The 14315-nt window shown below is 41.5% G+C and overlaps 1 protein-coding gene across 2 annotated transcripts; it reads left to right on the top strand.

Moving 5' to 3' along the window:
* The first annotated feature begins 1931 nt into the window (after nucleotides 1-1931).
* Nucleotides 1932-5556, top strand: hpxa (hemopexin a). Of its 2 annotated transcripts, XM_026377396.1 has the most exons (10): nucleotides 1932-2049; nucleotides 2582-2691; nucleotides 2797-2874; nucleotides 3032-3189; nucleotides 3332-3485; nucleotides 3587-3799; nucleotides 3896-3991; nucleotides 4077-4204; nucleotides 4287-4434; nucleotides 5019-5556. In XM_026377396.1, the coding sequence occupies exons 1-10, from the start codon at nucleotides 1991-1993 to the stop codon at nucleotides 5246-5248; spliced, it is 1374 nt and encodes a 457-aa protein (XP_026233181.1). In that variant the 5' UTR covers nucleotides 1932-1990; the 3' UTR covers nucleotides 5249-5556. The 2 variants fall into 2 exon arrangements, with proteins under 2 accessions (XP_026233181.1, XP_026233180.1); XM_026377395.1 differs by lacking the exon at nucleotides 5019-5556 and having other exon boundaries at nucleotides 2582-2673; nucleotides 4287-4496.
* Nucleotides 5557-14315: the final 8759 nt, after the last annotated feature.

Genomic DNA, 14315 nt, shown 5'->3' with positions numbered 1-14315 from the left:
ATTTTATGTAGAGAAGAGAGGAGTTTACGGAGCCCAGTCTAATACAAGGGAACTCTTTTTTAACAAAAAGGTATAGAAATGCACCTGCAGACAGAGGTTGATGGAGGGGAGGAGTGAGGGGGAAAAGGTGGTGGAAGAAAACAAAGGTGGACTGGGAAACACATGGCACATGGGAGGGGGTTCAGACGTGGATGGGAGGAGAAAGGAGAAAGGTGGAGAAACAGATAAACAGAAAGAAGAGTCGTTTTAATTCCAGAAAGAAACCTGCTAAACCGCATCGCTGCAGATTCAGACTGACTGAGACACAAACAATGTTTTTATGATAAACATAATAATATTTTCATCGGTCTGCTGAGCAAGAAATGAAGCGCTTCATGTCCTTTATGCAGGTTCTAAAATGTATACATCTCCATAACCAAACCCATTTCTGCCAAATGAAAACAAATCGGACTTTTAAAGGACATTCAAATGCAGAAGTTCTTAATTGAAACAGCATCTTTTATTCTGTATAGACACACTGAGGTCTGTCATGAGTAGTTGCTGCTATGAAAACAGTCAGAGGTGTCAGTTCATTATCCAGAGTTTTTTATTTAAAATAAACATTTCAGTACTTTGAATATCATGAAACAAATCATTGTGTTCTTAGAAGTCCATTCATAATCTTATTTTTAATTTAGCTTTACATACTGCACTTTGTACAGTGACACACTGTTTGTTTAATTGTATGCGCCTTTAGTTTAATGCAGCTCTTGCACGTGTTCACCTTCTGTTTGCAGTGTACATTGAGTTTATTGGAGCTGGAAACCAAGAGTGTAAGAAGAAACTGAATGGAGTCAAAACTACGAGCTAAAAAAGCAGATCTGCAGTCAGGTGCTATTTCTTAGCTGTATTGGCTTAATTCTGATTTTACTCTTTCTGGAATGTTCTTGATAATATTGACAATGCTAACACGATTAGCATTCATAAACACAGTAACATGAAGTTGAGCATCACAACCTCATAAGAACTGTTGTTGAGTGATGTGAAGCTTCTTTTCATCTCTATACAATCTGTAATTTCTTCTATGTTTATGACGCTTTTAATAGTTTATTTATTTGTACTTCCACTGGATCCTGTATACCAAGAACTATTAATGAACTGCAGCCAGCATGAATTCATGCCATACAAAGAGGCGAACCTTTAATTTCTCTGCTAAGTTTTACAGTGAAACCCACTATTCTCTGTTAATGTTCACCATACAAACATTATACAAGACTTGCTTCGAGGATTATTAAGTGCAGTGGTCAGCAGTTTTTATTTATTTTTGTCGGTTCACTGGGTTAGTTATCTTTCGGAGTTGGACCAGGTCCGTGGTACAGATCCAGCTTTGATTGACCAACATCTGGAACGTTCTGGAATAGTTTTTGATACAGATTATGGTAATAGTAATAAAATAGATAATAAAAATTTAAAAAATAATGCCTACTTTGTATTACTTGTGTAAAAAAGACAGTTTGAATGATGCCACTTCAATAAACTGCAGAAGAAATTCAGAAGTTCACAACCAGTGCTGCATAAAGAAGCTGCTGTATCTTGAGCTAAGTGCTTCAGTTTGAATGTGACAAATAAAAATATATACAGGTATTCATGCATTAGCAGAAAGTGTCATGTGAGGGGCACAAGATACACATCTATTGATTGGATTTTCATGGTGAAAAGAGAGCCTTCTCAATTCTATGAATCTCTTCTGCCCCGCGACTCACTTTCCTGGTAGCTGCTCTGAGCAGTGGAATGACTGGGGTAGAGCTCTCTGGGGCAAAGCTCTGGGGAAAACATCGCCAAACATCGTAGGCGTCTTTGATTTACCTAGTGCGTCTGCACATTGTCCACTCCTTCTTTGGTGCCCAACGTGACACGGATCACGTAAACTGAGCTACAATATAAATACCTGTTGCAGCAGCAGACAAGGTACCTTTTGCCCAGTCTCTCCTGGTCTAGAGGACTGCTCACCATGAAGCTGCTCGCCCACATCCTGTGTCTCTGCCTGGCCCTGTCTCTGTCATGGGCTGAGTAAGTAGTCTTACGCTTTACCTAGAGGGACAACAGAAAAAAAAAAGAACATTTTAAATGTTTAAAAGTAGCTTTTTTCCCTTGTAGGCAGCTGCTGCAGACTTAAAACTTCAGTTGTATTATTGTTGCCTTCAAGGCTTCTAAAGTTTCTTACAGTACTTAATATATGGAAAGTAACAGCTGCCTCAAAGGAAGAAAAACTGCATAATAAACAATAAGAATGATGAAAATACTACTGCCTACTCTGGTCATTTTCAGTAAATAGCTACAAAATTCAAATGTATTGTAATGTCTGTTTGATACAGTGGAAGCTCCATCAGTTCAAATTTATTTTAAACCCACAAGACTTTCATTTAGATTCTGTCAAATGTTGGATAAAGTGTAAAATAACGCACGAGAGATCAAGAGTTTGTCAGTTATTCAGTCTTTAGATGTTCAAACATTGCCGCCGTAGCTTTTCTATGTAAACAAACATGTTATACTGCTAAAACTGAAAAGAGAATAATTATTTTGTTCCATTCTGTTCATCCAGCCACCATGAACCTGGACAAGGACATGGTTCATCCAAGCACCCGGATCATGGACATGATCATGACCATGCACATGATCATGACCATGCACACGGTCATGACCATGCACACGGTGAGTTAATGTAAAGCATTCATGTTGACACCAGTGAAAGATTTGTCTTCATAAATGTTTTTATATAAAACTTTCTTTTCACTTTTTCGTGACTTGCACCTGCAGGTGGCCCTGACCGTTGCAGGGGCATTGAGATGGATGCTGCAACAGTGAATGAGGAAGGCATCCCATACTTTTTCAAGGGTAAGTTCACAGATTTTGTGGAGTTGTGGGTTAGATTAAGATAACTAAGTCATGCTTGTTGTGAAACCATGTGACATTCTGGTGTTACTGCATGAAATTTAAATAAAGCAGAACTTTTTGTGTTGTCTGAACTTGTGTGTTCTGTATTTCCTACCAGGTGACTATATTTTCAAGGGCTTCCATGGCAAAGCGGAGCTTGCTAATAAAACCTTTGCTGAGCTGGATGACCATCACCACCTGGGCCATGTAGATGCTGCTTTCCTCATGCACTATGAGGATGAACCCACTCATCACGACCGCATCTTCTTCTTCTTGGTATGCTGCACTCTATTCATGTATTCACTTAGTTTTTAGGTGTTGCTGGTGGTGAAAGCAGGAGGTTAACCGTTATGTAGCAGAGCACATTACACTACACTACACCACACCATTTAATCTGGTACTTGGTCTTTTGATGCAGGACAACCACGTATTCAGCTATTATAAGCACAAGCTGGAGGTAGGCTACCCCAAGCTCATCTCTGAAGTCTTCCCTAAAATCCCCGACCACCTTGATGCTGCTGTGGAGTGTCCCAACCCAGAATGTGATGAAGACTCTGTCATCTTCTTCAAGGGTTAGTGTATTTTGTATTTTCTTACCTTTTCCAGGCTGAGAGATAAAAGAAAAAAAGGTTCAGGTCAAACTCTAACACCGTGTATTTTTCTTGTTCTGTAGGAAACGACATCTACCACTACAATGTCAAAACCAAAGAGGTAACCGAGAAAGAGTTCAAGAACATGCCAAACTGCACCTCTGCTTTCCGCTTTATGGAGCATTATTACTGCTTCCACGGACACTCGTTTTCCAAGTTTGACCCAAAGACTGGGGAGGTGCACGGCAAATACCCCAAAGAGGCACGTGACTACTTCATGAGATGCTCCAAGTTTAGTAAGTGGGAATAAAAATAAACGGTGTCACTGTCAGTGATTCCTCAATCAAAAGATTGAGGAAAATAGATAAATTGAACACGCTTTGGTTGTGCAGGTGAAGACAGCGACCACGTGGAGAGAGAGCGTTGCAGCCGTGTTCACCTGGATGCCATCACATCTGACGACGCTGGAAACATTTATGCCTTCAGAAGTGAGATCTGACAGCAGACTACATATTCATTTGTTAATTTTGCCCGCTCTGTCACATCTCTAAGCCGTTTCATTGTTTTTTGCAGGTCATCATTTCCTCCGTAAAGACGCCAATGACACACTGACGGTTGATACCATTGAAAGCGACTTCAAGGAGCTGCACAGTGAGGTTGACGCCGTTTTCTCTTATGATGGTCACCTTCACATGATCAAGGTAAGGTGCAAAAGCAAGTGCACACACACACATTGATCCCTTTTCTCAAGAGAAAACTAAAATGTATTTATTTTCTCCTCAGGACAACCAAGTATACGTTTACAAAACTGGTGAGCCACACACCCTCGTGGCAGGTTACCCCAAGTCTGTGAAGGAGGACCTGGGCCTTGATGGTCCCATTACTGCCGCATTTGTCTGCGAGGATCATCACATCGCTCACGTCCTCAAAGGTAAAGACATTGCACAGTATGTATACACAGTATGTTCGAATGTCTAAACAAGGCTTATTGTAGAATATTAAAACAGTTCAGATGGTCAGAGGCACTTTTATCAAAGAACAGACACAAAACAGACCCAGTAAGAGCAGCTAATTAGACGCCAATGTCCTCATTAAAAGTTCAAGCAAGGTTGAGTTACATGGCTCCATGTATGTTGGTCCACCACTGTCTGAAATATCACATATTCGATGATATCCTGACCTTTTTTCAGCACCACAAGGTCAAATGTTTCACGTATCTTGTGTAATATCCCAAAGTCTAGTCTAATATCATGGCTTAGCATCAAGTTTTGCACAGTTTCAACACCATGCGTCCTAGTTTTTCATACCGGACTTGACTCTAGTGCCACCATGAGGCTGCGAAAACTGCAAAACATTTAGTGATGTTATGAAACAATCAAATACTTACCAAGTATTCTGCTCAGCCTCAGCTGAACTAGCACTCAACTCAAAACTCTCTCACAAAGACTGTGCTTTCCACACTTAGCAATCAGTCACTGTATCCATTTACATCTCTCGCTGCCTGCTGTCCTCCAGGTCACGACATCTATGATGTGGAATTGAAGGTCACCCCTCGTGCTGCCACCAACAAGCGCCCAGTTTCTGTCTTCAAGAAGATTGATGCTGCAATGTGTGGCCCTGGAGGAGTTAAAGTGATTGTGGGCAACCACTTCTACCACTTTGCCAGCACCATGGCGTTTGTGGCTAGCAAGGCCCTGCCTGAGGAGCACAAGGTATCACTGGAGCTGTTTGGCTGTGATCACTAAGAGGCTTACTTGACAGAACTGAACGGATTGAGCTGAATGTCACATTGCACACAATGAAACATGGAAAAACAACAGCACCAGCAACATCGTGCAGGAGGCCCTGTAATAAAAGGTCATGCTTACAGACAATGACGTGTCTTACCTCAAAAACCCTTCTGTTTTATTTCATTTTTGAGGGGTTCCTACTTTTCATAATTACGCTCACTGGTCCTCTATGTAAAGTGTGCTTCTAAGAAGGGTATTGCATGTTTTTCTTTGATTCATTTTGTACCATGTTGATATGAATAAAGAGGAGAGACAACATACAACACCGTGTCTTCTTTGTCTAGCAAGGATTTTTACAGTGCTGTTTCTAACCTGCAAAGAATGTGGACTGTTACTTGTTACTTGTTACTTGATTACTAAATTGCTTAAATAACTTCACGAATGTCTACAGGGTGAACTAGTTTGACAACATACAACCTTCTATAAAAAGAACAAGAATACACAAATGCATATTCTAAGAAGCAAAATCAATGGTCTCATTGGATAAGTCACCATACTGCCATCATGTGTGTGCAGCTTTCCACCAACATTTCCCTATGATGTATAAAATATTTGTTTTCTTACTATTGGCAACTTAATCTCATCACTCTTACAGTGTTGTTTAGAAATAACAATAAAATTAGCTATAACACAACTCTTTTTATCCATTTCCTTTTGGAGTGAAGGGGACATAAGAGACCTTTTTAAAAATGGCAGAACAAGCACAAGTTCTGGATTTTCACCATTAGAGGGCATAAGAGTTCCACTTCAGGAACCAGGTGGATTCTCATGAATGTTGTGATGGTAAAACCTTGGACTTTTTTACCTCTGTGCCTTGTTTCTTTCTAGCAGAGGAACACAGTTAAATCAGTGCGGGTGTGTTATCATCATGAGTCGCACGCTGAGACTGACATTTAAAATGTCCATTCTGCACACAACATTTGTAATCTAATCTGTAGCTTGCCAAGCCGATCATAGACAGCTAAAATGTTCTTTGCATGTTTCTGCAAAATGCTTATGATTTAACTTTCTAGCGTGTGATTGCTGTTGTAGAGCCGGGAGACATTTAAGGTCCACCTTGTAAGGATGGGAGAGGTTGGACCAGCAGAGAAAGATACAAGCATGGCAGTGAAACTTGGGGTTCTCCCTCCCGTCCTGCTGCGCATCACGCAGCTCTAAACTGAGGCAATGCGGTGATGTCAGCTTCATGACTGAGGCTAAAGTCTCTGATAACAGCACGCTTCAGTGGGCCACACAATCCCTTACTTCACCCCACTGCCTGCAGGGATGACAATGGAAGGAGAAACACTGAGGCCCTTCAGCAGCTCGTATATGATGCCAACACAACAAAACACATGCAACAAATCTCAGTAATGTATCTAATGAGAATAACATGAATTAACATAACCCAGTCTTACTTCCACTGAAAATAAAATCCCTAAGTTTGCAACTGTATTAAAATATGTAGTCTAAACCTTAACAAGCAGACAAGACTCTTAAATCTGTCTATCTGTCAATAATGAATGCATAACTATAACTATAACTACAACTATAACTATAACTACAACACACAAGGACATTGGACTGTCCGGCAGTAGGTATGTACAGTATGTGTGTGTGCGCGTGTGTGTGTATGGTAGCTGTCTTCCTGCCATTTGTGATGCTGCTTAATTAACTGGACTGGGAGGGTTGACGGACATCTGTTCTCAACCTGTCATTTAGGATAGCTTGACCCCCAGTATGTGTTTGTGTGTGTGTTATGAACAAGCAGGTATGGACATTGGCCAAGACTGTGCCAGATAGACGTTAGATCTCATGTCCAGATGGTGCCAGCTAACATCCCCTCTGTACACTGGTGACCGCTAAGAACACTCCCCCCAGAAGTAACCCGGTGCTCTGCCTCAAACTGTCAGAGAAAGCCAGTCTGGTAAAGACTCATGGAGAGGATAAACACACAAACACAACCAAATGATGTGACTAAAGCTCAGGAAAACAATCTAAATAATGGTTCCTGTGATTCAAAAGAAGTTGTCAATTAATATGTCAAAGAAACTGAAAACAACAAACTGCTGATTTAAATGATCTTCATCAAAAACAGAAAGCTAGTCCAGCTCCCAGTGCTATTTGTGTTTTGTATTTTTTTTTACTGTGTGCAGCTGCATGTGGACTAATCCCTGCTACCTATGGCTGAACTGTGACATGACCACTGAGACACTGAGACGCTGGATAAACACCAGACGATCAATAACAGTTACTGAATATAGTCCTGTCGTGTTAAAACCAGATGTGCACTGTGTAAAACTGTTTTCCTCTATACTTTAAAGTTAATGAAAGTCATTTGTAAACTTCACAACACTTTTGGCATCATAAACTTGTTTTTTTTTTTGGATGATGACGTTCACCCTACTTTCTTTTCCTCTCCTCCCCTTTTTACTCTTCCCTCTTTTATCCGTCTCTAAACTTTTTCTCGGCCTTACTGTCCACCTCAAACTGCTTCTCCCTGCTCTTGGCAGTGTGCCTGGTCTCTGCTGCTGTATTTGCTGCCTTGCTGTGAGCGCTCTACCCCCTCCTTCCCCTCCCTCACTTAAGTTGCCACCGCCTCCACATCCCTTATTATCACCTCTCTCCTCACCTGCATGTCTAACCTTCCTGCCCCTCCTCTTTCTCCTCATCCTCCTCAGTGTCTTGTGGATTGGGTTCTGCAGAGCTGTCAGTCCCTGGCTGGGCCTGCCAAGCTGTACATCCTGGCCAGAGAGAAGACCAGGGCAAATGGTCGGGGCGTCGTTGTGGGCCCGTCCAACCTCCCACCACTGAGCAGTGGACCCCCTCAACAGATTGAGCCTCCAGCTGGCCGGTACGGGGCCCACCACTGCCCCATGCTGAGGGCACACATGCCACAAAGCACAAATTCCCACTTGCACATGAACATGCATTCATACACTAACATGTACATGTACATACAAACACCAATCTGCAGTAAATGCACTTATTCACTGAAGTCGTTCGTGAAGTTTTGTGACTAAACTGGTATTTTTTTTTACAATATTTCTGTTTGTTTGGTGGAAAGTTTCTGGCTATTTGAAAAAAAAAAAGTTGTGTTATGACTAATAGAGAGTTTGGTTGAATTTGTGCCAATTCTTGACTTTACAAGTTTTAAATATAGCGATAAATGTGATATGTGATCACAAAGAAATGTAAAATTAGATGTGCAGAAATGTGATTGCAGAGAATTTAAGTGATGCAAACTAAAAACTAAAAAACTAAACTTATCCTAAATATACAAAGATGAGAGGAAGGAAAAGTGAATAGCTTGAGGAATATCACATAAAGTCATAAAATCATCACTGTTATTGTTCTTTTAAGTTCTGTTACTGTAGATTTGTGTTGTTAAGGAGCGACTGTCTGTCCATCCTTCCTCTAATTTACAGTTAATTCCCAGTTCGCCCTTGTTGAGTTCACTAAGCCTCTCAGCCAGGTGAAATTCTCATCCTATCTTCATTAGCTACACTTGCAGAGGGAGCTTACCTGCCTGCCAAGGCCCCCTGGGCCCCAGACACCAGTGCAGAGGCCTCCAGGGGCCGGAGGAGCCAGGCTGCACACTGTCGGTCCACAGTCTGTTCTCCAGTTGTGACAGTGAACACATCCTTATGATGACAATTAGTGGCTGTTAGAGTGCACAGATGAGCAGGGGAGAGAAAGAGAGGGAGAGGTTGGGGGAGGGGCAGGTGTTGCAAAAAGCAGGACACAATTAACAAACATGGGAAAAATACCCGCTAATGAGGATGGGCGAAGCTCAAGGGACCTGGTGAGACGAGGGGGGGGGGATTATGACTTTAACTCTACATCAGGCATATACTGTGGATGGGAGGAGGGGGGAAGCAAGACTTACTTTGTGACAACACACGGGTGAGACTGACAGACTTCATCGGGGGTCTTCACAGATCACATAGGTCCCTGATCTTGGACACGTGTAGTGCTGCAGGTCTCAGGTCTGTGTCACCATGTCTGAAACTTGAGTGGAGCTTTTATCAACTCAGAGAATAATGTGCTGTGTTAAAATAAAGACTGAACAGGCAAAATAGAGACTGGAGCACTGGTCTTTATGTCCCACAATGACATATGTTTACATTTGAAGCCCTCTTGCACCTGAAGTAATTATAAAGGAAGGAGGAGTCAGTTGGCTTCATTACAGAGACAGGAGACAGGAGACAGTGCTACAGTACGTCTGTATCCTACAAAGACCTGAGGTTCACACTTCTGGGAATATTTCTCTCAGGTTTTAATGATTTATTTAGGAGAAAAGACTCTGCAAACATTAAGGCCTGAAGCGATCACCAGTGTCATTAAGAAGGCACCTGCTTATTTAGCGGACAGGCGTGTTATCCGAATGGTTGGACGACTCTGAGGAGTATCAACACACATAATTACACTGTACAACAGGCTGACACTGCGAGGCAGAAATCACAGCCTCGTTAGGGCACAACTTATCAAAAGTCTTACTTGTATAAAGAGAGAAAGCAATATATTTCAACTTTGTAAACTATGTCATTCTCTGAATTAAGAGGGTTATGTCTAATTAAATTTAACTTTTCATTTGCAACAGGAGGTTTGTTTAATTTCTTCTTTCCAAGGTTGGTCTCACTTCACGTCCAGCTCGTCTCTGTTTTACTTTTAGAGTAAACTTGGTGCATTGTGTTTGATTCTAATGACAATGTGACACCCAAAGCACAGATTCTCTGCAATCCATCGTAGCTCTTCTTCTTCCCATGACCCACATCTACTGTAGTCTGTGTATGAGCCATGCATCATCACGCACCGCATCTATTGTCTCCCAGCCAACAATGCAAGGATTAATAACCTTGGGAGACATGTAGCTAAAACAACAACAACAACAACAACAACCCACAAAGACCTCCCTCCAAAAAGAAGGAGAAAGAAAAAAAAAAAAAAACGGTGACAATGATGCCATCCAGGGAACACAAGTCCCCCATTGTGGAGGGCTGACACGCCGTATTGTGCCTGGCAGACTACATTGCCTCATAGCAGCTGGGATGTGCTGGCAGGGGAAACAGGCCTGACTGTCATCAGCTGGGGGAGATACAGTGTGATGCAAGCAGCATTACATCACATTTGATCGTCCAGGCGATCGCTTCTACACCGTTCAGCGCCGCTTGGTGACCTTGGACTACTTGTAAGAGATTCTATGAGTTCATTTGAGGACTGAAACTCCACAACACTTGATGATTTCATCCTCACGAGTTCATCGACATGTTTCAGAGAAGCAAGAATGTAACTGTGTCATGTAGAAGCAAACGCCACTGTTACCACCAGACTTTTAAAGCTATTGATGGATGCTTTAATCAATTTTGTACCTTAAACACCTGCAAGATTTTCTTATTCAGTTTATATCGAGTCAGCACTTTTGCAGAAGAGAGTCCAACAGGACTGTGTAATTACAGCAGCACCACCCAAACTTCACGTAGAAATATGGAATTTTTTTATTCACATATTAATTTGAGAAACATTACGCACTATTCTATTACTACAAATGTTCATGTTTTCCTTTTTTTCTGAATTAATACTATTAATTATTATTATTATTATTATTATTAAGGTACATTTGGAAGTCCTCACCTTTCATATTCAGATTCTAGTCATTCCTTAAAAGGAACAAGTTGCATATGACCAAAGAAATGAAACTACTTTTATACACAAGCAAATAGTCAAAATTAAATAGTCTCAGTGTATCTTTGTGTGTAAACATGTCTGCTTAGATACGAACCTTGTAAAATACACAGAACTGAATGTCTACAAGTCAGGATGCAATTAAAATAATGTCTCTCCATTATCTGCATGCAAACAAAATTAGCTCTAGGGCTGTTCTGTCAGTTTTGAACTGATAAAAATGTCGTCCTTGCTGCTGTACTCGCCACACACACACACACACACACACACACAGATGCGCGCAGACACACACATTTTTCTCAGGCAGGTCCTAATTGCCTATAAATGTCAGTGCGAGTCAGTGTGCGATTGTCTTCTGGTAAATTAACTGGTGGGACTGGCACCTCCTCATTAGACAAGAGATACATGACACAGTGAGAACACAGCACACTGGTCAACACTTGGTTTGCAGCTAGAGGCCACAACCCTCGGCTCCCCTGGGATTCTATCAAAGACAGAAAGAGGTGGTGTGTGTGTGTGTGTTTGTGCCTGAATGCATGTCTGTGTGCATATGTCTGTATATGTGTATACATTTTAAATTCATGCATTTGTGCTCGTGTGTGCGTACGAGTCCTCCTGAGGGAAATTAGTTGTCTCTGCCCTGCTCCGTCTCCAGGCTCATCCCTGATGTTTTCTCTCTCTGCCAGGACACTCCCACTCCCACCGGGCCACACTGTGGCTAATTGCTAAATACACTGGCTGTTGTTTCAGATGTTGGCAACAGTCTCTGCAGAAATGACTGCCTTTCTGGCTAATTGGGAAACAATACCAGACATGGGCCTCAATAGTTTTATACTATCATTCATGTGTGGAATGTATCAGAAGTGCTGATGTGTCATTTGCAGTCTGAAACGCTAAATGGCCTTAATTTGTCATGTACATCCAGATCCTGATGTCTTCTTACAAACCTCTGAACTGTTCTGAATTAAAACAAGATCTAAAACCTGCTAACATCAGCATTGTGAAGCATACTCAGGCATTAACATTAACACAAAGTGCAATTCATCCATGATAGTGTGCTTGAAAACATGAGTATGTCATGTAAAAATATTTAAATAGTCCAGCTGTACTGACAAATACACAACTTAATTTGGGTCCAAATATTATGAGAGTGAAAACCCACTAACCTCAGTTTGGTTTGAAGTATGTGTGACTGTTCTGTCTTGAGGTTACAACTCACAACTCATTATTTGATTGTTGACCTATATTTGCAGGTACAGTGTGAAGTTTAGGAAAGTATTTCTGACCAGAAGTGGACATGATGGGGACGTGCAATTCCTGCATCTTTAAGCATACCCAGGAAATACTACACTTTGGAAGTGTTCACGTAGAGCACAGCACCGCTCTTCACAGCACTACTCCTCTCACCTGATGTGTCTTCAGTTAGTGTTTTATAGCATTTCCTAGAACAGCAGTATCTGGCGTTTGTCTGAAGAGACAGTCAACATGTGAACTTGCACTAAGGATACCGTCGATGGCTAGATGTACAAAACATGCGTCACTTCACTAACAAGGACAATGTGACAATGTGAGTTTAAAGATTTAATGAGAGGGAGAAGGTAATGATAGTTAATGAGTGATGGGAGTGAGGATGAGACGATTGTTCTGCTAGTTGATTGGATGAAGGTAGATATAGGTAATGAGAGCTAGTTCTAGGAGAATGAAAGGATGAGAGGGAAGGAGGGTTGATAGTTAAATAGATCAGTGCTAGTGAGGTATGGTCCTGCTCCTTCATTTATTTCAACCAGATTAGGGTCCTTTAAGTCAAAACTTAAAGATACAATATGCTAATTTCTTACTGTTTGTTTGTTCAGGAAAGAAGAAAATGATTTATTTATTGCCGTGTGTTTATTGTAACGCTCCAGCTGAGAATGTGTTTTCTGTCATTAATGGCTTAAACAAACAAGCATTGAAACAGTTGCTGCTCCTTGAAACATCTGAGTGTGAGAATAGAGGGTTTTCAGGCCGAGCAGCATGTATGAGCCATCTGTTACACAGTGAATGTGTCTCTGCTTCCCTCACTGTGACAGCACTCACTGTGAATTACACTGTTACCACCAACTGTCTCTCATACTGAAAACAGGGATTTCTCTGTATGCTGACGGTACACAGATTATAGAGGTCGGCCTGTCGCTTACAGTCCAAGAAAGAAGGAAAGAAAAGAACGAGACAGAAAGAAAGAACTGACACCATTCAGACCGTCAAATAAGTGTCTCCTCTGTGGGTCTAGATGCAGGTGTGTATTTGATTTCTACGGCTGTGTTGTCATTGTCTTCGAATTGAATAAGGACAAAACACATGCATGCTCAAACACACACAAACACCCTGTGTTCTCCAGTCAAAACGAACATAAAGCCTTTTTCTCTGACTCACACTGATGAAGAAATGTGTGATTTCAGTAAATGCATTGGAAAGCATCAAAAGGCACGGTGTAAAATGAAGATGTTTTATTTTTCTGATTAAACAGTTGATCGATTAGTGGATGAAAGCTGTTATTGCTGGAATTTACCTATAAACGCCTCACACGACTGTTCTGTGAATCTGTGCAGGAACTTAATTCAAGGTAGTTTCTCTGAGAGGTCCCAGCTCTTTTACAGAAGCACCTTGACCCCATTTACACCCAGAAGCTGACCAGTAGCACCACAGTCCACCACAGGTGGAACAGGAGGGGCTAGGAGCCTACTCAGCAGCCAATACTCCCAAAACAGGAGGCAAAGTCAGTGAACAGGCATGGAGAGGACCGAGAAAAGGGCAAAGTCCAAAAAAACAGGAGGCCAAACACATGGGCAAAAACAACCAAGTCAGACTGTCTGGTACACTGTAAATAATAGGTGTGAAACACCGGGGTTACTGCAGGGCAGGTAGGAGAGGTAGGAGGAGACAAGGACATGACCATGATATAATTATTGATAATAGATGAGAACCCTAGTCTCAAATAGCAAAATAAAACAAATTGATTTTGAAGAGACTGCGCTCTGTGCCAAGCCAGAACCCCAGGTCTCCTTTTTAGTCCACTGAAATGTAGTATAAAACAGTAAAGCTGCAGTAAGCGGTGCTGATGGAGGTCATCGTCTGGGCAAACAAAGCAAAGAACAGCGTGTGTGTGAGAGTATGCAGCTTACTTCAATTTGCAAACCCAGAGGAATCTAATATGCGAAACTGTTTCAGGATCATAGATGTTTTCATTTCCTCGTCTTTTTTCCTCTTTACTCTTTAAAGTCAATACACACATTTGACCACTGGCTGATTTGACTCTGTCATCTTAATGTGGATGACCGATTGTATTTTTTTTATCATTTGGTTTGAGTACAACACATAA

Source organism: Anabas testudineus, chromosome 21, assembly GCF_900324465.2.
Source record: "Anabas testudineus chromosome 21, fAnaTes1.2, whole genome shotgun sequence".
NCBI classification, from domain to species: Eukaryota; Metazoa; Chordata; class Actinopteri; order Anabantiformes; family Anabantidae; genus Anabas; species Anabas testudineus.
This window is presented reverse-complemented; position numbering and strand designations above follow the sequence as displayed.